We start from the raw sequence: 25556 nt of genomic DNA on the forward strand, positions 1-25556 counted from the left end.
GTCCTGTGATCTTTGGCTTCTTTGGGATTGGGATGATGGTGGAGCGCTTAAAGCAGGATGGAACTTTGCGCTGTTCCAGTGATCTATTGAAGATATGGGAGAAAATGGGAGCCAGCTGGTCAGCGCAGGTTCTCAGACAGGCTGGTGAGACACCATCTGGCCCTGGTGCTTTCCTTCTCTTCTGTTTACTGAAGATCTGACGCACATTTTCCTCACTGATCTGAAGAGCAGGGGGGGAGAGGAAGATGGCTGGAGGTGTTGATGGCTGTGTAGGGGGATGGTCCGGGCTGTGTTGATGTGGTGTTGATGGCTGTGTAGGGAGATGGTCCGGGCTGTGTTGATGTGGTATTGATGGCCGTGTAGGGCGATGGTCCGGGCTGTGTTGATGTGGTGTTGATGGCTGTGTAGGGAGATGGTCCGGGTGGGTGTGAGGTGTCTGGTCATAGGTGTCAAACCTACAGTAGAACATATTCAGCTCGTTTGCAATATGTTTATTGCTGTCGATACTGGGGGACGGTGTCTTGTAATTAGTGAAATCTTTTAAGCCTCTCCACACTGATGCAGGGTCGTTAGCTGAAAACTGGTTTTGCAGCTTTTTGGCATAGCTTTTCTTAGCCACACCAATCTCCTTTGTCAATGTGTTCCTGGCCCGATTGTACAGGATCCTGTCACCACTCCTGTAAGCATCCTCTTTGGCCTGACGAAGCTGTCTGAGTTTTGGTGTGAACCATGGTTTATCATTGTTAAATGACAAGTAGGTCCTGGTAGGGATGCATAACTCCTCACAGAAACTGATGTATGATGTTACAGTCTCTGTGAGCTCGTCCAGATCTGTGGCTGCAGCTTCAAAAACATCCCAGTCAGTGCATTCAAAACAGGCTTGTAAGACCTGCTCTGTGTCGTTGGTCCATCTCTTGACAGTCCTTAATACTGGCTTAGTAGTTTTAAGTTTTTGCCTGTAAGTTGGTATAAGATGAACCAGGCAGTGATCGGAGAGTCCTAGAGCTGCTCTGGCGACGGAGCGATATGCATCCTTTATTGTGGTGTAGCAATGGTCCAAAATTTTATTGCCTCTGGTGGGGCATGTAATGTGCTGTTTGAATTTAGGCAGCTCATGTGTGAGTTTTGCCTGATTAAAGTCCCCAAGTATGATAAAAGCAGAGTCCGGGTGTTGTTGTTCTGTCTCTGTGATCAGATCAGCCAGCTGTTGCAGTGCAGTACTCACGTGTGCTTGCGGTGGAATGTAAACACAGACGAGAATGAACGAGGAAAACTCTCTTGGTGAATAAAACGGCTTACAGTTAATGAAAAGCACTTCCACATTAGGACAGTACGTCTTCTTTAACACAGTTACATCCGTACACCACCTTCTGTTGATGTAAAAGCATGTCCCACCACCGCGCGTTTTGCCCGTTGACTCCGTATCGCGATCTGCTCTGTACAGCTGAAAGTCCGGTAGGTTTAATGCGCTGTCCGGAATGGCTTCGTTTAGCCAGGTTTCCGTGAAACACAGGACAGCAGAGTTGTTAAAGTTCTTGTTTTTGCATGTGAGCAGAAGTAGTTCGTCCATTTTGTTAGGAAGAGAGCGGAGATTCGCCAGGTGAATGCTGGGCAGCGCCGTTCTGAAGCCGCGCTGTCTTAGCCTGACGAGCGCGCCGGCTCGCTTCCCACGCTTGCGCGTCTTGTAGCGTTTCCACAATGCGGCTGCTCCGCCGACCACAATGTTCCGCAAAACGCCACAAAAATCAAAATCCAGTTCTGGCAGTTCATTCACTGTTTAGTTGCTCCAGCAAAACTTGCTCTACTTATCACAAGAAGAAACAGAACAGATGATGAACATGCTCAAGAGATTTAGAGTTTTAAAGCGTTCGTTAGGTCCAGAATTACAATAGATCTGAAGTATTACAAGAGCAGAAATGATGCTGAAACCTTTGAACAACAGTGGTGTTATAAGGATGCTGTCTGGAATGTGGAGGAAGGAGAGCTGCTGTTACATCTGCTGTGGAGTTACAATTCTCTCACTCACACACACACACACACGCACACACACAGCTGACTGCTCCTGCAGAGGATTGTGGGTAAATCTCGTCAGCGTTCAGCTCAGTTTCACTGATGATCCAGAACTGAGCCAAAACCCAGGCCAGAGCGGCTCAGTGAATGTGGTCTGGACTGAGTGGATGAGGCTCATTGTGTCTCTATAGATGTTGTAGAAGATCAGAGTTCCTGCACTGTGATCCACAAACACTCCTATTCTCCTGCTGAGCGGCTTCACTGGGAGACGAGTGTGTGTGTGATTGTGTATGAATGAGAAACCGGAGGAAGAGCAGATCAAACTCCAGGACTGATCATTATATCCAAACACACACTGATCACCTCGTCCCTTCCTCCTGATGCTCTTATATGACACTGATATTTCCACATAATTTCCACTCCAGTCAATCTCCCAGTAACAGCGTCCACACACACTCTCTCTGCACAACACCTGAGGCCAATAATCAAATCTGTCTGGATGATCAGGATACGGCTGATTCTCTAACACACTCTTCACCTCTCTGTTCTCCTCAGACAGAACAAGTTCAGTGTGTGCTGTGTTTGGATCCAGTGTGAGGAAACAGACATCTGAACACAAGAACACACACATTTATAACCACAGCTGTGCGTGTGCGTGTGTGTGTGAGAGAGAGAGGGAGTGTGTGTGTGCGTGTGTGTGCGAGAGAAGGTTGCGTGTGTGTGTTGAGTGTGTGTGTGTGTGTGTGAGAGAGAAGGGAGCGTGTGTGTGTGTGTGTGTTAGAGAGAGAGAGAGAGAGCGTGTGTGTGTGTGTGTGTGTGTGTGTGAGAGAGAGAGAGAGCGTGTTTGTGTGTGTGTGTGTGTGTAGTCCTACATTTGCATGGTCCTGCTGTAATCCTCTTCTCTCCTCCATGATCCAGACTGTAAACACACACATAGATTGTCCCTCAGTCAGTACACACACACACACACACACACACAGATTGTCCTTCAGTCAGTACACACACACACACACACACGCACACGCACACACACACGCGCACACACACAGATTGTCCCTCAGTCAGTATACACACACACACACACACACACACACACACACACAGAGAGAGATTGTACCTCAGTACGCACGCACGCACACACAGATTGTCCCTCAGTCAGTATACACACACACACACACACACACACACAGATTGTCCCTCAGTCCGTACACATGCACGCACACACACACGCACACACACACAGTCCCTCAGTCTGTATACACACACACATAGATTGTCCGTCAGTCAGTACGCACACACACACGCACGCGCACACACGCACGCGCACACACACACACACACACACACACACACACAGAATTATTGCGATCAAACATCAGTCATTATGCAGATTTAGTACAATAATGGCCAGTTTCCACTGAGTGGTACGGTACGGTTCGGTTTGGTACGCTTTTAAGGCCGTTTCCACTGTCAAAAGGTGTACCGAACCGTACCGTACCACTTTTTCGGCACCCTTTCAAAAGGGTACCAAACACGAGAAAGGGTACCAAAAGGCGGAGCCACAAGCACAGCTCAATGCTATTGGTTTACAGAGATACGTTTCTGTAGGAGAAGCCGGAAAAAAAGCAGCACATTATTTTTGAGCAAACATGAACAAAATGCCATGATTAACTATTATCTTCACCTTCTGGACTAATATCAATTGAGAATGAGGGAATTACTCTCTAACAGAGGCTACATGTGCTGCTGAAGATTACAGACACAGATGAGAGGTTTTCACTGACTGTAGGCTATAATTTGTGTTGTTTTTGAACCTAAATAAGCACTAAATGTCTGTTGTGTGTTCTTCTGTATAACATATCGGAGACTGTAAGGGGCTGTATGTGTTTATATATGTTCATTTATTTAATATAATTACAGAGGTTACAGTAGGCTATTTTATCACTGTCATTGATCTGCAGTTATAATCAACTCATGTTGAATGAAAAGTTAGTGATAAACATTTCTACACAAGTATTTATGTGTGTAAAGCATCTGTTTTGTGAGAAGTGCTGCTCATATGATATGTGAGTGACCCGTACAGCTTTATTGTAGACATTTCCTCGAGCGAGAATGACGTCGACTGAAACTTTCTGTCATACACCACGTCCACCAAAAGGGTACCCTTGTTAGTGGAAACGCAAGCCTGATAAAGGTGACCCGTACCGACCCTTCATTATCTTGAAACAGATTCATAACTCAATCATTCTGAGCTGAGTGTGTGATTAAATATATGAGACTTGCTGTAATCACTGATTTACAGATTTACATATTCATAATTGTGATGAGAAATCGGATTCATTGTGGAGCTCAAAGACATACACTATTACTGTATTTTCACAACAACAGTGTGTGTGTGTGTGTGTGTGTGTGTGTGTGTGTGTGTGTGTGTGTGTGTGTGTGTGTGTGTGTGTTACCACATTAGCTGTGTTTCCATCCAAAACTGTAAATGAACTTTATGCACAAAACTGGATTATCGCATGAAAGATGTGTGAATAAAGCAGCGTTTCCATCCAACGAGTCAAAGAGAACAAAATCGCCACTTCCTGATTATCTGGCGCCAAATATCAACAGTAAAAACTGAATTTACTGCAGTAGGAGAAGCTGCATCAATCTGTTCTTCATCTAATAAATGACTTGTGCCTCAGAAGGCAATCCTGACACACAGTGAACACACGGTGGCGTTTGAAAGTGTCAGACGCGGAGCAGAGACGCTCTTGATTCTGGAGGTCATTAATAATATAATAACACTAATACTGAGATGGTTTTTGTGTTTTAGAATGACCAAAACAACAGTTCAGATGGTTCTCAGCCTGATGGTTTGTCCATTCACACACATTTTCATCATAACATGATCTCTTATGTAACATGTTAAATGTTACTATTATTATTTTTTGATTTATTTATCTTTTTTGCATGGTGTATTGTCTGGCATGTTGACATGCAATACTGCTTCTGACCTCCAGGGGCACTAGGTTGATTTGCACCCTTATTAAGCGCCACTTACCATAGAGTAAATAGGAGTGTTTGGTAGAGTGGACACCACATGTATCCCTTTTGCTATCCGCCTTTACATTCAGTCCAATGTTTTGAGAACTACTGAAGTTATCACTCAATATTGAGTATATGTGCCTTTTATTTAATGTGTTGTGTGTAAACAGTTATTTATGTCATTTTTGTTTGCTTGTTTTAGAAAGGACTGTTTATATGTTGCTATCCTTGTGTCTGTTGGTTTGCTGTTCTCACTGGGAGATACCAAGTTTTTCCAATTTCTTGGGGAGCAACACAAACTCACTTAAACAAGGCAACTTGACTTTCCTACAAACAACCACCTCTCTTCTAAGGAGTCACAGGGCATCATAAGTAATTATTGCATCTCGCTCAAGTGCTCTAAATGATAAGTGGTCACTGACCTTTTTTTTCAGAAAGACTATTTAGTTTCTGACTTTGGTATACCTTGTTTATTTTTGTTGTGATTTATGATTATTTGATGATAAAACCATACACGCGTGTAAAAAAAGTGTTTACACTTGATATCATTTTGTTTCGAGTGTTAATCAGTACAGAAAATTCTGTAGAGTGATACCAAATCGAGGAGAAGAGGTGTTGCACTTATAACAGAATCACATCACCTTTTTTAATGCGCATACTGAAATTTGTGTGGTAAAAGTGTTTCCAAGTTTATCTTTTCTTATCCAATTAAAAGTTTATCCTACTCCGTTATCAGCATAAGTTTTCAAAATTTATGCGCATCATGGCGTTTCCATCAACTGGATTTTTATCCGCATATCCAAAATGCACATAATAATAGGTGGATGGAAACATCGCTATTGACAGGATCTGATGTTGTCAAGCTTATGTTTCCTCTTTAATATTAAGAGACTCACATTAGCTTTAGTAGGCTACAATATTGTCCCTCATTGACGATAAAATAAGCATCTTTTCAGCAAAGCCTGATAATTCAGTTAGTCTGAAGCAGGATACACTGAACTGAGGCCAGTTTTACTTATTACAACACTCTGAACTCACTGAGAGTGAGATGGAGAAAATGAAAGCACACAAGCAGTTAAAATCAGTTAAAATCAGATGCTCAAGACATCACCCCTATAATAATGACTTGTGTTTAAATGGAGCAGTTTTATGACAGAGGTTTGTGATATAACAGCAGAGCATTCATTACATCCTTATTTTCTGTTGATAGAAAATAATTTCCTCCACTCACATTCTGGTGAGGACATACAGAAGATACAGCGGTAACCCTTTATAATAACTACACACTATGAATCATTTACTAAGCATTAGCATCTAGTGAATTCATTATCTGTTAAGCATTAACTCTACATTAATAAACGTTAGTAAGCAGTTTATAACTGCAGCTACAAATGCTGTGTTCTTGACTTATAAGCACCTATATAATGTGCTTAATAATTGTATTTTCATACTTAGTTAATGATTTATTTTTGATTACTAAATTAAGTATTGCATTATTTACAAATAATTTTTATTTAACAGTAGTTGAGGGTTTTTAGGATCATTTAGAATGCGTTAGTAGATGATTAATAAACCATTGAAATCAACGTTTATATATCTTATTATTCAGGCATATACTAATAGTTAACTAATATGTTAATAAATGCTTTATTAACTCAACTTCATGCAGTTTTGTGACCTAATCTAAAGTGAGGACTATTTATGCTTTATAAATCCCTTATAAATGACAATTAAAGGCTCAGTATCAAATGAACAATAATCTTTGCAATCTTTTCTAAAAAATAAAATTACTGTAAAGTTTAAACATTGCTGAATAACAGGAGTGTCAAAATACGACATAAAACTGGATAAAACAACAACAACAATATAATAATTTAACAATATAATAAGATGCAATGTTTAAACTCTACAGTTATTTTATTTTAGATAAGGTTGCAAAGATTTATTTTTCATTTCAGTTTTATTTGTTTATCTTTAAATGAAAAGGAATGAATAGTGTCAATTTTCCTGTTTAGAATTTAACTGAGCCTTTATTTGTCATTTATAAGGGATTTATAAAGCATAAATAGTCCTCACTTTAGATTAGGTCACAAAATTGCATGAAGTTCAGTTAATAAAGCATTTATTAACATATTAGTTAACTATTAGTATATGCCTGAATAATAAGATATATAAATGTTGATTTCAATAGTTTATTAATCATCTACTAACACATTCTGAATGATCCTAAAAACCCTCAACTACTTTAAATACAAATGGTTTGTAAATAATGCGATACTTAATTTAGTAATGAAAAATAAATCATTAACTAAGTATGAAAATACAATTATTAAGCACATTATAAATATGTTTGTAAGTCAAGAATACAGCATTTGTAGCTGCAGTTATAAACTGCTTACTAACGCTTATTAATGTAGAGTTAATGCTTAACAGATAATGAACTAACTATTTGCTAATGCTTACTAAATGGTTTATAGTGTGTAGTTATTATAAAGTGTTACTGATACAGCTTGTAGAGTAGAACAATCCTGTCTATGAAGAGCAAGTCATTCACCATCAACTCATGTAAAGAGAGGGGGACACATTTAGTATTATTAAACTGAAGCTCCTCTCATTCGGAACAGATATCATTATCTTCTGTAATAGTTGTGAATATTTATCTGGTAATTCTGCAGCTCATAGATCCTGCTCCACTGACAGAAGCTGCCTTTTTATTTTTCACAGGATTATAATGAATGCACAGCAGTACAGAGCGGCTTTCACCACACAATATGACTCAGATCAGAGGAGTATTGCACACAAGTAGATTTAAGAAAGCCAGGATTTCAGAAAAAGTGCAGCTTAACTGGCTTTAGGAACCACTTGTCAGTTTTCACTTTGGGAATCACTGGTCAAGTAAACACTACAAAGAACATCAAAATGTGCCAAAACAGCTGCTTGAAAGCCACACACACACACACACACCTGACCTGATATTGTACAGTTCTTCAGCAGAAATGTATAGAACAAGTTTCACTGCTCAAATAAAATGCTGAAACTGTACAGTGTCAATATGAGATATAATAATGTGAGAACTGCCCCAGTGCACTGAATATTTTAACAGGCTTTGATTAATATCTGGAGACTAGAAGAGGAGTGAAGTATCAAAGTATCTGTATTCACAATAAATCTTCAAAAAAGGCCAGTGATGCTCCACATACTTGAGTTTGTCCAGTGTGTAGTTTGGATCCTCCAGTTGTTCAGAGAGCAGCTTGACTCCTGAATCTCCTGGATGATTGTAGCTCAGATCCAGCTCTCTCAGGTGTGAGGGGTTTGAAGTCAGAGCTGAAGACAGAAAACCACAGCCTTCCTCTGTCACCATACAGCCAGACAATCTACAAACACAGCAATAGTCCACATCACACAGTTGGACAATCACACATCTCTTTGTGTTGTGAAGATGCTGACTGCTGTTTCTGCTCATGTCAACAGCAGTGATGAACACACACACACACACACACATCCTGATTAAGTCTCCTTATTGATCAAGCCCTGAGATCTCAAAATTATTATTAATGGTGCGCTGTTGTTGCTAGAAAAAATATGCTATAATAATGCAAGTATCCTCAGCTGTATCCCATCTAGACTTCACCCTCTCCTGCAGCACAGTGAAGGCTAGATCAGATACAGCTGAGGATACTCACATCAATATAGCATCATTTTTGTGACACTGAACAACACATAATATTTGTACATTACTGTGCGGGTTGAGAAAATATTATAGAGAGAATATATAGAGAAAATATTCTAGCAGCATAAACAGTCTGTATCTTACGTGAATAAAGCACATCGTCCAGTTATATTGGCACATAAGTATTATTGTGTGTATTTTACAAGCCTTAAATGGTATGTTTTGCTTGTAGTTGTGTGTATTTGAATGTAACAGATAAATTATGAGCACAGCACACCTCTTTCTGTGCCTCAGTGTGTGCCGTCAAATTTGAGTTTAGCAGTTGATGATGTGCGCTCTGAACATTCTAATCACACCAGTGTGATCACATGCTTCAGGGACCAGTCAAGGCTAATCGCACCGGTGTGATTGTACATGTGAAAGGGTTAAATACATTTGTCTATACACATGTTTGTGTTTGTATATATATATATATATATATATATATATATATATATATATATATATATATATATATATATATGAATATATAAATGACATTTTATATAAATTAATATATTTATTTCTTTTTAACTGACAATACACTGAGTGGGGACAATACGTCTATATTTGTTAACCCAATATGTAACTATTTTTGTATTCACTGTTGAGTGGAGAATCATTTACCTCAGTGTCTCCAGTTTACAGTTTGGACTCTTCAGTCCATCAGAGAGAAGCTTCACTCCTGAATCCTGCAGGTCATTGTTACTCAGCTCCAGCTCTCTCAGGACACAGTTTGAGGATTGTAGAGCGGAAGACAAACTCTCACAGCACTGAACTGTGAGATTACAGCTCTGTAGCCTGTGTAGAGGACAAACACAATATTTAGGTGGTCATCTGAGACCTCAATTAATCAACAATGCTTACTCACAGAAACTATGTGTACACCAACTTTTAGCCTTATGGTCAGATGTACTAACACCAAACTGAACATGAGAATGTGTGTTCCTCTGCACTAACTTCATGAGTGGTGAATGCAAATTTCTCTTGTTTTTGTCTAATGCACTACTGCATGTGAGAAATATTGCCACTAAGTAGCTGACAAATATTAGATTATTGTTGTCATGTGTTTGGTGGGACTTTTAAAGTTACGCAATATCAATATTGTGCATGTTCAATAACATCATATATAGTATTAATTAATATCTATCTGTCTTCTTCTTGGATAAAAGCAAAAAGACTTTGACTTACTGAGCTCTTTTGGAGGATTTGATGACCTCTGATAGTCTGATGAGACACTCGTCTGATCTCTGGAATTTCTGAAGCTCAAACTCCTCCAGCTCCTCCTCTGAGGTCAACAACACAAAGACCAGAGCAGACCACTGGGCAGGTGAAAGGTCAGCAGATGACAGACTTCCTCTACTAAGGTGAGACTGAATCTCTTTCAACAAAGTTTGATCGTTCAGTTCATTCAGACAGTAGAGCAGATTGATGGATCTCTCTGGAGACAGATTTCCTTCAAGTTTCTGCTTGATGTATGCGATTATTTCCTCTTTGCTCTGGTCTCTGTCATCCTGCTGTGTCAACAGGCCTCGTAAGAGTTGTCGATTGGACTGGAATGACAGACCGAGAAGGAAGCGAAGGTAAAGGTCCAGATGTCCATTCTCACTTTCTAGAGCCTTGTCCACTGCAGTCTTCAGCAAATCAATCATGGACACATTTTTGCTTTTTTCTGCTCGTTTCTTGTTGATGTCTAGAAACAGATGTTGATAAAGGGCTGCAATGAACTCCTGAATGCTCAAGTGAAGAAAGCAGTACATGGTACCAAGAATGATCCCCGTCTCCTCCTTAAAGATCTGGGTACACATGCCTGAGTACACCGATGCCTTATAGACGTCAATGCCACAGTCTTTCAGATCGCTCTCATAGAAGACCACATTGTTTCTTTCCAGCTGCTGGAAGGCCAGTTTCCCTAGTGAAAGGATGAGGTTTGGATCCCAGGAGACATCTGGTGTGTTTTCTCCATCATACTTTCTTCTGCTCTGCTGGATCTGAAAGCGGAGAAAGTGTGTGTACATCTGTGTCAGAGTCTTGGGAGATTCCTGCAGTGTTTCAGCATTAGCCCTGTGTTTCAGTTCAGTATTTCTTTTCTCCTTCAGAATGTTCTGGAGAACAGTGGCTGAAATCCAGCAGAAGACTGGGATGTGGCACATAATAAAGAGACTCTTTGACTGTTTAATGTGATCAATGATTTCTCTGGCCTGATTCTGATCTGTGAGTCTCTTTCTGAAGTACTCCTCCTTTTGGGCATCATTGAATCCTCGTATCTCTGTCAGCCGGTCGATACAGTCAGCAGGAATCTTACTGGCAGCTGCTGGTCTGCTGGTGATCCAGATGAGAGCAGAAGGAAGCAGATTTCCCTTGATGAGGTTCGTCAGGAGAACATCTAGAGAGACTGCTGAAGATACATCACGACACGTCTCATTACCAGCAAAGTTCAGAGGAAGACGACATTCATCCAATCCATCAAGGATGAACAGGACTTTGAATCGTGTGCTTCTTGTAAGGTCCAGTCCTTTAGTCTCTGGGAAAAACTGAGTTATGAGGTCTTTTAAACTTTGTCTTTCTTTCTCCTTTAAGTTCATCTCTCTGAATGGAAGAGGAAATATGAATCTGATGTCTTGATTTTCTTTTCCTTCAGCCCAATCCAAAACAAACTTTTGCACAGAGACTGATTTCCCGATGCCAGCAACTCCTTTTGTCAGAACAGTTCTGATCTGCTTGTCTTGTTCAGCTGCTTCAAACAAATGTTTGCATTCAACCTCTATCTCTAGTGACTGATGACGTCTGGAAGCAGCTTCAATCTGTCTGATCTCATGTTCAGTGTTGACCTGTTCACTCGCACCCTGAGTGATATAGAGATCTGTGTAGATGTTATTCAGAAGTGTGGAGTCTCCTTGCTGAGCAATTCCTTCAAACACACTTTGATATTTCTTCTTCAGGCTACATTTAAGCTGATTGATGAAGAACAGCTCATCTAAACACAGGAGCAAAGAAACAGATAGATTTAGTCTTGACTTATTTGTAAGTGACAGTCTGACAGATGGCCATGAGTAGGGCCAGACAGAATTTTCTAGTGGTGTAACAGGTCACAAATCTCACAGTTCGGATCACATAATGATTTTTTAGTCACAGATTGGGCCATTTTTTGGATCAGTCCTAAAGGAGAGACAAATGTAATTTGCTTTCCATTTATTACAGAAAGAGCACTGCAGGACACTTTTATAAAAATGTATACTTTTGTATAAATAATCAGCAGAATAAACAAATAGTAAAATATTCAGTGTTGTGAAAAAAAATCACTGTTACTCCTACTGTTGCTGTTAACGCTAAATGTAGAAATCATCTGCAGAACCCATATTTACTTTTAGGCTCATCTTCAATAAATGATTGAGTTCTTCACTCATAAAACTTCATGTTTCATTGCTAGATGATCATTGTTGAAGAATTATTCAGTGGTGTATTTGTGATGGCTGGTTGTCGCCTCCTAATGGTTAAATAATGTAATTGCTGCCTACAACTTTCATTTTTGAGCATATGACTGTGATTTTAATCTTCAACATAAACATCAGTGATTTTATCTGAACTATAAACTGTTCTCCCAGTACTTCAGTGTTATTTGACTGTTTGTAACTTCATTATTGCGTTTTCAGATTTGAATGCAGCGATTTGAGGATTATTAATCATATGCAAATCACCATCATTTATAATAGATGTTGCGTGGGTGTTGAGATCCTGATCTTGTAATGATTCATCGTCCAGCTTACACTGAATGCATTGGAGGCTTAACATCTAGTGACCTTTAACAAAACCCATCACATCCCCAATAACCCACCACATCTTCTTCCGTCATCATTATATTTTACAGGAAAGCCTAAATGCTCTCATACATGTGAATTGAATGGCGCGAGAGGCGATCTCTCTGTGATCGTTACAAATTTAATCACATGTCTTCCTAACCATGGGTTGTGATCCATTCGAATCATGGATCAACCGTGATCAGTTACACCCCTAGAATTTTCAGTCATTGTTTGCCATTTCTGTGGAGAATTTTGTAAACAATCTGCAGATAACTGTGGAAAGATTTAGGGAATATCATAACTAAAAACTTAATATACAAAATAAAATATACAACACAAATCCAATTACACTTACTTAATTGGTAAACAAAGCACAAGACTCTTATATAACAGATCTACTAAAGGACAGAAAATATGACTTTACAAACTGTACTGTAAATAAATCGTGAACATTTTCATATTAGTCAACAATATTACTGAAATTAAATTACTGAATGAATATAAATGTACACACATTTACACAGTAAATAAATAAACTCAATGATGGGCTAAAACTCTGTAAAGGTCTGCAGATTTCGTGTAGGTCTACCCATGAGTCTCTTACCTACAAGAGTATCAGCAGCTTGATCTTGCTTCATCTCTCTCAGGAAGAAGAGTGTGAGATCAAGAGCTGCTTCTGTGATTCTGCTTCTGTTCTCATTAAAGTCCTTTACAAACTCTTGTCTGTTTTCTGCTTGTAAGATTTTCTTAAATTTCTCCAGTTCATTCTTCAGAAATCTGATCATTTTACTCTCAAGATTCTATGATTGAAGAAACAAGAACAATATTTAACCAAAACATTAATTCACACACAGTTGTTCATCCACAAACTACTCAAAATACATTATAATACATGATACTATGAGTCTGTTAAATGCTTGATTCTGATTAGCTGATGAACATTCAAAGGTCGCACACCGGATGCGCAATGCAGCACACACATGACAGCTGGAAGTATCGCACACCAGACGCACACATTCACATGTTTTTAAAAATGAAATTTCACAGCTACAAAGGACAAAAATAAACACAACACAGTCACTGGATAAGATGTTTAAGAGACTAGTCCTACACGCAGGAGCAGTTTGAGAATAAATACATGACAAATGTCTGAAACACAACATCTGAACGGCTGTGGAAACCAGAGTTTAATAACATCTAAACAAAGACATCTCTGCTAAATTTGGACTGTCAGTGAAAATCTAATAGACGACTAAGATTAGCCCTAATCTAGACCAGTGGTTCCCAAACTGGGGGTCGCGACCCCTGCAGGGGTCGCAGAATAATTTCAAGGGGTCGCGAGAGTAATTTAAAAATTGTGTAATTTTCAGTGATTATAATATATATTTTTCAGTATTACAAGTGAAAGCTAATATTTTCAGATTTTTTAAAAGATATTACTGATGAATTCATAAAGCATTTAGGACACATTCAGGCAGAATGCATCTTTGCACTTAAAACGCAGCGCTCAGAAACAGTTTAAAACTGTTGTCTTATCAACTTGCTGCAGTAAACAAAGCCGGCAACGCTTGTCCCGCCTTCGCGCTCTTCTTATTGGCCCACTGCGCTACACTAAAGCATTCAGTCAACGCCTTCTGCCTTCAGATGACAGGAGATACAACCGCGAAAATGTAACGCGCTGAAGATGAGAGAATGAAAATCAGTGAGAACACAGTTGAGTTAACGTATTGTTAACAATTCATGTTAATAAATTCATGTCAAGCAGTGTGCAGGGCCGGTGAGCGGTTCGTCCGTGTATCTTTTGGTCACTCAATTATACTATAAAAATGTGTTTTCTTGTGATAACGGGATTTCATTGAGACATATTTTCCTCACGCATGCATATATATACATATATATATATATATATTTTTTGCTTGTTAGTTTTGATTAGCGTTGATTTCAAATGCAATAAATCTGTTTATAAAACTTAAAATAAGTAATTTTTATTGTTTGGATATGCTTTGGTAGTGGGGGGTTGCGAGTTCTTGACGATCTTACATTGGGGGTCGCTGGCTTAAAAGTTTGAGAACCACTGATCTAGACTGGTCATCAAATACACATGAATGAACACATATGTCAAAAGTTTTGCTAATTTAGTGTCTTTGTTGTTATATTTAGCAGCTTTTCAGACTTTCCCAGTAACAAGATTTCAAAAAAGTGACAAATTAAAAAAATTTAAATTTTAAGTCACTGGAGATTTTGGGGACTCTGATGTTTCTGTACCAAGTGTGTCACATGCCTGCGTTTGAGTAAGTGTGTCACATGCCTGCGTTTGAGTAAAAGTCCCGGCCATTAGATCGCCCCCTGGGGGCTGGCTGCCTCCTCTGTGTTACTGAAAGAGACTTGAGCCCAAATAAAAAAGTTCTTTACACTTGCAATAAAATTTCCTGAAGGCACAGGTTATGCTGATACAGGTGCAGATCGTCATTTCAGTGAACAGAGTGTTTTTAGCCAGTAATTCAATGCTGTTAAAAATGGGGCGTGTCATCGTGATTGACAGTTTCTCTAAGCAGACCGTCGGAGCTTCGGCAGGAGACTGAAGTATCAATGTTCGAATTCTGTGTTATTTTACCATGATAAAATGAGTTGTTCAGCAGTAAACTATAGTGTGTGACATACAGGATCTGGTGGAACACTGTTTATTCGGTAAGGTCAGAGCTTTATCGGGCTTTATTAGTTTGCTGATACATGCCTAACCTAGCCATGGTGGGGAAAATACAGGTGATCACTATCTAGCAGTAATTCTCTTTATGGGTCTGAAATAATAATTAGGAAGACAAAACTAAAGTTAGCCGATCTCCACGTTGATCTCCTGTAAGGTTTTTTGAACTTGATTTACAGGACGTCTCTGACATTTTGAGTTTCAGCATGTTACTGAGTTCATCTACTGAATTTGCTGTTGTGAAATATTAATGTTCCTTAAACTGAATCTTGTATAACAAATAGAGCTGTAAATGTTATAATATTATTTATATACATCATTTATCATTGGTTATTACTTGAAAACTCCTAATAAACATTTAAATGAAGGTAAATTCCTCTTTGCCAGATATAATGAAGGCATGGAAAAAACCAAATGAATGGCTCCATCAGGCAGTCTTTCTGCGCATGCCAGGCTCCAATTTCAGCAGTGTTTTCAGTGTGTGGTTACAAGGTTACAAGATTAAGTTCTCAAAAGTCTTGTGAACAAATATTTCTGTGTTTCATGGAGTCATTTCAGTGATTTTATGACTCAAAATGAGTTTTTCCTACCTGAAAGACCCACTGGAGATTGTCTGTGAAGCTCTTGTGTCTCCTGTGAGTCTCGTCTCCTGAATCTGCTAACTCATATTCATCACTGTTAACAAATAAAACTACGGTAATTATACATTTAGAGGCAAACAGAGACAGATATTCATTCATTCATTTGCTCTCAGGAAGGCAAAGGATCACATGCGTTATCAAACATGTAGATTTATTGATAAACACTCACATGGAAGACCCTGTCTCTGAATTAATCTAGATTAAAATGGCTCATTTGAATTCTGCCGAAGGTATTCAGAATAGGTATGCTACCCAAATAATAAGTCTTTGAGAACGAGTTTGTCAAGCCAGGTGGCGCATTAGACCAGGGGTTCATCTCCTGTTTCCGAAATGCATCACAGACTGCTTGAGAAACGGTTCTACTATGATCATTGGTGATGAAAATAAATGATGTTCAATAAGATGTGCTTGTGTTTAATCCCTGTTTATTCAGTTAAACATGAATGTTGAACTGTCGGCCTACATAAACTCCAAACAGAGATTATTGATGACCTAAATCTGACCAAAGTCATAACTGAACTAAACAGAAATGGAATTAAGATGTGGAGTATGCAGATATTATTGGCATTACTGAAGTAAACACCGCCATCAGACTATTACCGTCATGCAGGACTTTTCAACATATTTTACACACACACACGCACGCACACACACACACACACACAGCGAAATGCAGAAGTATACATGCGCGCTAAAATAAAGGTGAAAGTCATCATAGCTTACGTAGATTAACCCAGCTCCCAACCCAACTTTGAGAATAGATTAACAATATTTTTTTAATCATGCGATAAGTGTCTCACGTTAACACCGATAACGTCTCACCACTAATAAATAAATAAATATATATATCTACCTATCTATATATCTATTTGTCTGGTTCTTAAACATGATTGGCTAATAGACGTGCAATATTCTGCAATATCAGGACTCGTACAGCCTCTTTACCCTTGTGTATTACTCCACTCACATAGAGTGACAGCAGATCATTAAACTCACTACAGTTTGACAAATATTGCAGCTGTTGGACATCATGTACCTCAGAGGCTTTTTAGGTGAGAATGTAGTTTAGATTGCAACTATGCAGTTTTTTTTTATAAGGATAGTGCCTATTTTAAATATTTATCATTTCATAGATACAGCACGTCAGAATCCATCAGCCTGTACTGAACAGAGCAAAGATGGTTGACGTTGTCCATCCACAAGGTGGCGGCAGAGACCTCATAATAAGCCCTTAGAGGAGATCAAATGATTATAAAATTGATGAGTGACTCTAATGCCGAGTTCAGACAGCAGGATTTTCAAATAGTCGTGTCACGGATGTTTTCACACTGCATAACTAGTGTGAATAGTCTGACTAGTCTAAGCTAGCATTTTTGTCACTGCTTTGTTTGCAAGATGGATCGGCGATAGGGGCTTTCACATTGCATGACTTTACAATAGGAAGAATCACTGACAACTTGGTCCAAACTACGTCTCACAGCCAAAAACAAAGAATATCTTGTGTTATTACTACATAGTAAGAAAGAAGCCTTTAATGGGGTAGAAAATCTACATATTTGCTCTCCTGGCCTTTGAAGGGAATTAGCAATTTCTCTTCAACTTTTTCTTTTTTGACCTGGTTGTGATGTTGCTCAGATGACACGTCAAACAGACACGGGTCCTCCTGCCAGATTTACACTAGTTTTTCCTACATTTCCTGGGTCCAAATAAACTGAAAAAAGCGCTTTTAACTTCTCCCCCAACCTCCTGCTGGCCTGCAGATACCTGTACTAGTGAATGCTGCTCTTTTATTGGCTGTAGGTGATCGCTGATGCTATTTTCAGTCAGAACACTGATGACATTTCATGCGGTTCAGCCTTATAATCTTAAAATATGAGCAAAATCAGCTGTTTTGTCATCACATTAGACATTACGCTAGAGAATCACTGAAATACTAAAATACTATAACAGTGACATTAGAGAAGTAGTAACGGTTTCTGCTGTTCTGATGTCAGCTGTAGAAGAAAGTAGTTCCACATACAAAAGGGTTTTTAGACTCTCCGTGTTTGAGTTTCTTTTTTTGTAAACACATGATCATACTGTTGTATAAACGCAATATCACATGAGTAGCAGTGCCATATGGCTGCATATCATCAAAGATTCAACAAGGTACTGGAAATATTGCTCAGAGATTTTGCTCCATATTGCCATGATAGCATCACGCAGTTGCTGCAGATTTGTCAGCTGCACATCTATAATGCCAATCTCCTGTTCCGCCACATCCCAAAGGTGCTCTATTGGATTGATTACTAATGGACCCAAAGTGTGCCAAGAAAATATCCCTCACACCATTACACCACCACCACCAGCCTGAACCGCTGATACAAGGCAGGATGGATCCATGCTTTCATGTTGTTGAGGCCAAATGCTGACCCGACCATCAGAATGTGGCAGCAGAAATGAAGACTCATCAGACCAGGCAACGTTTCTCCAATCTTCTATTGTCCAGGTTTGGCGAGCCTGTGTGAATTGTAGCCTCAGTTTCCTGTTCTTAGCTGACAGGAGTGGCACCCGGTGTGATCTTCCGCCTCAAAGTTGGATGTGTTGTGTGTTCAGAGATGCTCTTCTGCAGACCTCGGTTGTAACAAGTGCTTATTTGAGTTACTGTTGCGTTTCTATAAGCTAGAACCAGTCTGGCCATTCTCCTCTGACCTCTGGCATCAAGAAGGCATTTGCGCCCACAGAACTGCCACTCACTGGATATTTCCTCTTTGTCGGACCGTTCTCTGTAAACCCTAGAGATGGTTGTGCGTGAAAATCCCAGTAGATCAGCAGTTTCTGACATACTCAGACCAGATCGACTGGCACAAACATCCATGCCACGTTCAAAGTCACTTAAATCCCCTTTCTTCCTCATTCTGATGCTCGGTTTTAACTGCAGCAGATCGTCTTGACCATGTCTACATGCCTAAACGCATTGCGCTGCTGCCATGTGATTGGCTGATTAGAAGTTTGTGTTAACGAGCAGTTGGACAGGTGTACCTAATAAAGTGGCCGGTGAGCATATAATGTAAATCAACCGTTTGCATGATAAGATAGCTAAAACTTATACATTCATTCCTTTTCTCTGGTTGCTCATTTTTTTCTCTCTTTTTAGTCAGGTTATCTTCATCGCCGTCATGAACTCTAGGGGATGAGTCATCTAAAATGTGAATATTTAAGAGTGTGTTAGTGAAATAACAATCATTTTCCTTTCTGTCAATTAGCTTGTCTGTATAAGAATGTTTTATTAATCAGACATGAACATTGTCATGGATTGATTTTTACGCTCATATCTGCGCTCATTTCTACATTGCATTAATAAATGAGGCCAGCTGTGTTTGCATCTCTGTCTCTGTTCTGTGGATTATATTTTTGCCATTTCGTCACCTTAATTATAAGGTACTATCTGACATTTTTGTCAAAATTGAGTAATTGACATATTCTTATTAAATGACAACTTATTTACATTTTGGGATGTTTTTTATAAGTTGTTTACATTTTAAGACCTTTTATTTAAAAAAACAAATGTCACACAAACACTGTTTGCTATGGAACGCAAAAACTTTGACGCTCAATATCTCAAAATCAATCAGAACTCAGAGAGAACCTTATAATTCCAAGGTGACGACTTGTCTGCCATCTTGCTACTTGGATTATTCTGTGATTGCTTTGATCTTCACCTTGTCTTTGGGATTTTTATTTAACAGATGCTAAACATCAATCCTCTGGCTTGTGACTCATAACTTTATGACAAAGAGGATATTTTACTACCAGAGTTTATTCAGATGCATTATTTAAGGTTACAAACAATTCAGATATTTGTCCTTATCAGGAGTGTGGATGAAGACATTCAGAAGGGTCCAAAAATGATAGAACAATGTTCTTGTGTTTCTTACATATTGCGCCTTTAAAGTATTGTGTAAATATCATAAAATGTTCTAACAAATACTGAAACAGTCCATGTGTGAGCAATAATGTAAAACACTAAATACCTTTTGACAGATGATGGTGTTTTCTCTCTGAAGTATAGTGGATCCCTTTTAGAACAGTCACTCTTCAGAGACACAGAGCTGGACACACATGATCCTGATCTCACCCTGAAGACACAAACACACCAGAGGAATAAACTGCAGGACAAACTTAAGTCCCCTTTACAAGAGTTATAAAAGTTTGTTTTGTTAATTCAGCACTAATTGTTTGCTGAAGGTCTGTCTGATCAGGTCTGCTACACAGGAATCATGGGTAAACACGACACATACTGAGTTCTGGTAAACATGACACCAGATCAAGCCGTCTGTAATCTAGACTGATCTAAACACATTTCCTGAAGCTGTAAACTGAAGCTTTGTCCATCATTTGATCAGGCAATAGCAACACAAATAAGTCTATTGTTGTTGGTCTTTGTTCTTCAGAGAAAGTGTTGAAATAATGGTGTAAAAACAAAGTCAATACCTGTGTTTCTCTGAGAGAGAGTCCTTTACTCGCTCCTCTGCCATACTGCAGCTAAAACACCAATGCAGACATTAGCAGAGCTTTGAGGAAACAATTAGCCGCTGACCATCACCTGGAGACAATATACTGAGATTAAGAACATCACACTTTATAGCAATCAATGCTGACTTCACAAACAAGACCTTGCTGAAACAGACCACATGATGAGGGAGACATCAATGTCATTTCACAGCAGATAAATGTTCTCTAATGTATATATTAATGCAGATATTTCAAATTTGATCATTTGATATGTGACTGTCATAAGGGCTTCCACTTTAGACAACTATTATCGTATTAATTTATTTATTTGCTTAGCTACTTAGCTAGTAGCTAGTATCAAGGGATAAAATCAACCCATTATATTGTTAAAATGACCGTGTTTGGACCGTGTTTTATCGGCGTTTGAGGCTTTGGCCTTCAGGATCAGACAGACATTTAAATCACGCTTATAAACACGCTTATACACATATAAACTAGTGATGTGACGTTGTGCGCCAAGGCTTTGAAGCATGTATCAAAAAAAAGATACATCTCGCAGTGAAGAAGTGTGCCGGTGTTGTGCCGAAATCTGTGACCCGTCGAAAACTGTGACCAGAGGGTGCTGTTTAGTAAAAATTTCACTCGGGAATGTGCTTGTCGCTCATGCACGTGACCATGAACGCGCAGACACTGAAATCAAGCGATCAGCGTCGAACGGTGCTGTAAAAGGATGTTTTAAATCCTGGGATTCAGAAAACAGCTTCATGGAAGAACTTTAATGTAGTCCTGATACACTTTCAGAAAAAAGGGTACGGTTGGGGTCCATTTGTAAACACTTGGGGTACAAATGGTGAAGTTGTACCCTCAATTGTTCAAAGTAGCACCCAAAGATATGTACCCTTTAAGGGTAAAAAAGGTACATATATGTTCCCAACTGTCAAAGGGTCCATGTTTGGGCCATTTAAGGCCCAAAGAAAGGTACATTCACTTGTATGAAAAAAGGAGCAAGTTAACGTGTATGAAATGGTCCTTCATTTATGTCATTGTTGGTTATTTGGAAGAAATGGAAATGGAAAAACTGTACATTAACAATAAAATTATTTAATTATAAAACATGGCCTTATAAATATTATAAATTAATATTTTTTATTTAAGAAAATGTTAACATAAATCCCCCTAAATGTGAAGTGAAATGGCTATACACAGACCTTTCTTTGATTAGCAGATTTAATAAACTACTACAATGGGCATAGTAGATGTATACAATAGGAATTAAAGGTAACCAGATTGGTAATCAAAAACAGAGTAGTACAACAGTGTAGCATTAATAAACTAAATAATTAATAAAACAATTATAAAACATAACAGAATATGCCAAAATAATACACCTGAGAACAAGTAATAGATTTAAAAGACCAAAAACTGGCTGTTAGATATACACAAAATGTATTAAATATCATGTTTTAACTACAATGGAGAGGTTGAATCCAGCGGCAGATCCGAGATGGACTGGCTGAAATAAAGCTGCTGTCGGCGGTGGAAAGAATCATAAAGCTCCTGCTGACAGAGTCCACATTCACTGAAGAACATTGTTAAAGACGCGCCATTTTTGTAAATAAACCGCCGATTCGAGTTTAAAACAATTACATTCTCGCCAGAAATACTCTTAAAACTACATTTTGTGACACATTTGTTGAGATTTTTTTTTTTTACTTGCGGGTCTGCACAGCGGGATGTTAACCATTGACTTTCGCTTAGTAGCAGCCAGCAAATTTGAATTCGTGTGGTCCAATAGGATTTTTGCCCGCGCTGTGCATTCATAATGCGAGCTGATTATGTGCAACGATTATTCTCCGGTAATTTAGCTGTTTCACTGCTGTTCTGACGTTCTTCTCGACGGAGGATGGACTTGAAGGACTCAAAGAAGCTGGAATACACTCGTGAAGACGAAGCACAGACATTTGCAGGCACGTTTAATGTTAAATAACTTATTGTGAATATCCGTCGGGTCATATTCAATTCATATTTGACGTTACTTTGCCTTGTGTATGTAGTTAAGCCTACCGTCGAGTTACCTGGCGCATGAGGGGACCCTTTTTCGTAATTTAAGGTCAACCAAAAATGAAGATATGATTTTTCACATAACCTGACCGTGAGACAGCTCGAGACGCTGACAAAACAGCGGTGCAACGTCCAGAGAAACAGTTCAAACACATTTCATTTTGTTTGGATAATGTCGTTAAGACTTTATTGCATACGTTATTTATAAATTCGGAATTTTCTTAGAGTTGGTAAGCTAACTTCCATGTTTACTCCAGACAGGAGTGAAGTAAACGCCTGTCCCCCTTTATGTCTGAAAAAATTACGTTAGTTTATGCATAGAACCTGACCCAGTGTTACATATTTAAATAACGTTATAAGCGCATGTCCAAGAGAGTCCTAATCATCTGTCCTGTCAGTTCGTGGTGCAGGTCGTTTATCAAACCTTTGAGTTGCTAATTTAAAGTGTTTTTTTTGCTGTAAACCTTAAGCTCACATCGAACATGATTTTATTTTTCTTTCAGAAAATGAAGTGGACGAGGAAGCAATAGAGAGTAATAACGTAAGTAACATTACAATCATTCATTACGTACAGTATATATATATATATATATATATATATATATATATATATATATATATATATATATATATATATACTTTATCCCTTGGAATTCATTGTGAGGCCTTAAATTTAATCTCTTTTTCCATGAAACTGTAAGGTGCAGTGTTAAACTTGAAGTTGAATTTTTCTGATTGTCATTATTATGGACTTATATTTGATCCAATAGGTGATTGCTGCAATTGGTGAGGATGCATCATCTTTAGAGAGTAATGCGAATGTTCTGCATATCCAGTACAATAAGGTGTGTGACCCTTTATTAAAAACACCCTTGTCAGTGAGACAAATCTCAGTTAAATCAGTTCTCAGTTTTAATGAAAAGTTTAATGTCAGTATAGGCCAAACTATAGGATCAAATGACAGCTTTACCAGTATTGTGCTAAAGGTGCCTGAGTTTGATTAAGAAAATAATAATAATTTTGCTAGATCAAACCCTTATTTCTTGGATGTGATTATTAGGTGCCTTTTCAAGCTGCATTTAGCAAGTTCAAACTCATGGGCCTTATATACAAACCCTTTATATAGAGAACATTCCTCAATGTTTACTTTAAAAAATGTAATTCATAAAAATGCATCAATATCTTTTATTCAGCATTTGCTAAACGTTCCAATAATTTTTTTCTTTATTTTAAAAACAGGTGCTTTATATTATTAAATTAAGGTACTGCCCCAGTGACAAGCCATTGTACCCCTAAAGGTACAAATTTTGCCCCTTTTTTTCTGACAGTGTATTATAGTGTTACAAAAGAGTTTTATCAGCAAAATATGAGTTTGTTCAGTTTAATTCAGCACAAATTAATTGTTGGCTAAGGGTCTGTCTGATCAGGCCTGCTACATAGGAATCTTGGGTAAACAGATGAGTGATGCGCTGCTTTCTCATTCTTCAATCTCAGCTTCACTGAAAAAAAAAACCTTTTGACTAAAACCTTGTTATGTGACCTGGTGAGTTAAAATCTCACCACTGAAACCAGATGAGGAGATTTAAAATACACAACATTATTTGTATCAATTGAATTTAATATAATGTTTAAGTCTGAGAGACAAAAATATTTTAAGATTCCCTTTACTGAACTATACACTGCAAGTTTCACATGCATCTTTGTATTAAATGAAGTTCTAGTCGATCTTCATTTGATCTCCTCTATAAGCACAAGCTGAAACTGTTCTGAGGTCAGCTTTAACTCTGATGTTGTACAGGACTTTAAACAGCACACATTACACATATTCAGCTCTGATAAATATGACACCAGATCAAGCTGTCTGTCAACTAGAATGATCTGAACACATTTCCTGAAGCTGTAAACTGAAGCTTTGTCCATCATTTGATCAGGCAATAGCAACACAAATAAGTCTATTGTTGTTGGTCTTTGTTCTTCAGAGAAAGTGTTGAAATAATGGTGTAAAAACAGAGTCAATACCTGTGTTTCTCTGAGAGAGAATCCTTTACTCGCTCCTCTGCCATACTGCAGCTAAAACACCAATGAAGACATTAGCAGAGCTTTGAGGAAACCATCAGCCGCTGACCCTGTTTCAAATTTGATATACGCATATTATAAAAATTCAGGTTTAGACAAATATTTATTCATTCAGTAAATTATTGCTAGATATATTTAGAGACCGCTGAGGGTTAAAAAGTGTTTGAGGCTGACAGCTGTTGGACTGAAATCTGACTCCTCTTCTCGTGCGTGCATGTCATGCAGTTAGACATAGTTGAGCAACACCTAAATGTTTTCCAGTTGGTGTTTTGACCCCTTTTGAAAACATTCAGGTGTTGCTTATCAATCAGACAACGGTTATGTGTTTGTTCTTTGCTGTAAAGTGTGAAAAAAATGGTGATAGCTTTAAAGTGTTATGATAAACTGCTGTGAGCTAAACTGTGTTCAACTTCAACTGTATGACGCACATTTATGAGGAGTCAAATTTCAGTACAACAGCTGACATTAAAATCACGCTTAAACATAAAATCACTTCATCATGTCCACAAATAAGCATAATTCTTTTAGTATTAAACTTACATGCAGAAGTACAGACGCTCTTGTGCAGCAGGAACACAATCTGAGCTCTTTGACTCGCTTCACTAACTGTGTCGTGTCTTCTTATGACAACAAGCCAAGCTTTCGGTTTGGCAGTACATTGGAAAGAAGCCATAGAGTCCCTATACTGTATAAGATTACACTGTAAAAAATGTATCTTGTAATTTAATGGTAAATTACTGGCAGCAGGGTTTCCAGCAGTGAACCGTAATCCTAAACTTTAATACTGAAGAAACAGTTATTAAATTTAAGACACGAGAAGTAAGTCCCAGATTTGAAATAACCTCTAAAGAAAGTTCAAATAATGTGTCTGCATTTATAAAGGTGTTAGAATGATTAAGGTTAATCACTGTATTTAAGGTTAAGGTCTGCTAACGTCAAAACTGCAGAAGCCGTTACTAATTCACCAACATCACTGTAGAGCTAGTGTTTGAATGATTCTCAAGCGTAATGTGTAAAGTGATGACAAAACA

The 25556-nt window shown here is 38.4% G+C and overlaps 1 protein-coding gene across 2 annotated transcripts; it reads right to left on the reverse strand.

Annotated features, from left to right (window-relative positions):
* Positions 1-1540: 1540 nt before the first annotated feature.
* LOC130222840 (NACHT, LRR and PYD domains-containing protein 4E-like) lies at positions 1541-25136 on the reverse strand. 2 transcript variants are annotated; one of them, XM_056455410.1, is made up of 11 exons: positions 25066-25136; positions 24469-24575; positions 20368-20479; positions 19908-20012; positions 15844-15928; positions 13154-13349; positions 9941-11726; positions 9377-9550; positions 8241-8414; positions 2883-2929; positions 1542-2619 (listed from the first exon to the last, which is right to left on the reverse strand). In XM_056455410.1, the coding sequence occupies exons 3-11, from the start codon at positions 20409-20411 to the stop codon at positions 2096-2098; spliced, it is 3135 nt and encodes a 1044-aa protein (XP_056311385.1). In that variant the 5' UTR covers positions 20412-20479; positions 24469-24575; positions 25066-25136; the 3' UTR covers positions 1542-2095. The 2 variants fall into 2 exon arrangements, with proteins under 2 accessions (XP_056311386.1, XP_056311385.1); XM_056455411.1 differs by lacking the exons at positions 24469-24575; positions 25066-25136 and having other exon boundaries at positions 1541-2619; positions 20368-20423.
* Positions 25137-25556: the final 420 nt, after the last annotated feature.

This window comes from Danio aesculapii, chromosome 4 (genome assembly GCF_903798145.1).
Source record: "Danio aesculapii chromosome 4, fDanAes4.1, whole genome shotgun sequence".
Classification (NCBI taxonomy): domain Eukaryota; kingdom Metazoa; phylum Chordata; class Actinopteri; order Cypriniformes; family Danionidae; genus Danio; species Danio aesculapii.

Excerpts from the sequence above, each read along its gene's own strand:
- LOC130222840 (XM_056455411.1), bottom strand. The coding sequence starts at position 20,411 with ATGGCAGAGGAGCGAGTAAAGGACTCTCTCTCAGAGAAACACAG. Across the intron at positions 20,013-20,367 it reads TCTCTCTCAGAGAAACACAG|GGTGAGATCAGGATCATGTG; the intron begins GTATTGACTTTG and ends TTGTGTCTTCAG. Across the intron at positions 2,930-8,240 it reads TACACACTGGACAAACTCAA|TCTGGATCATGGAGGAGAGA; the intron begins GTATGTGGAGCA and ends GTGTGTTTACAG.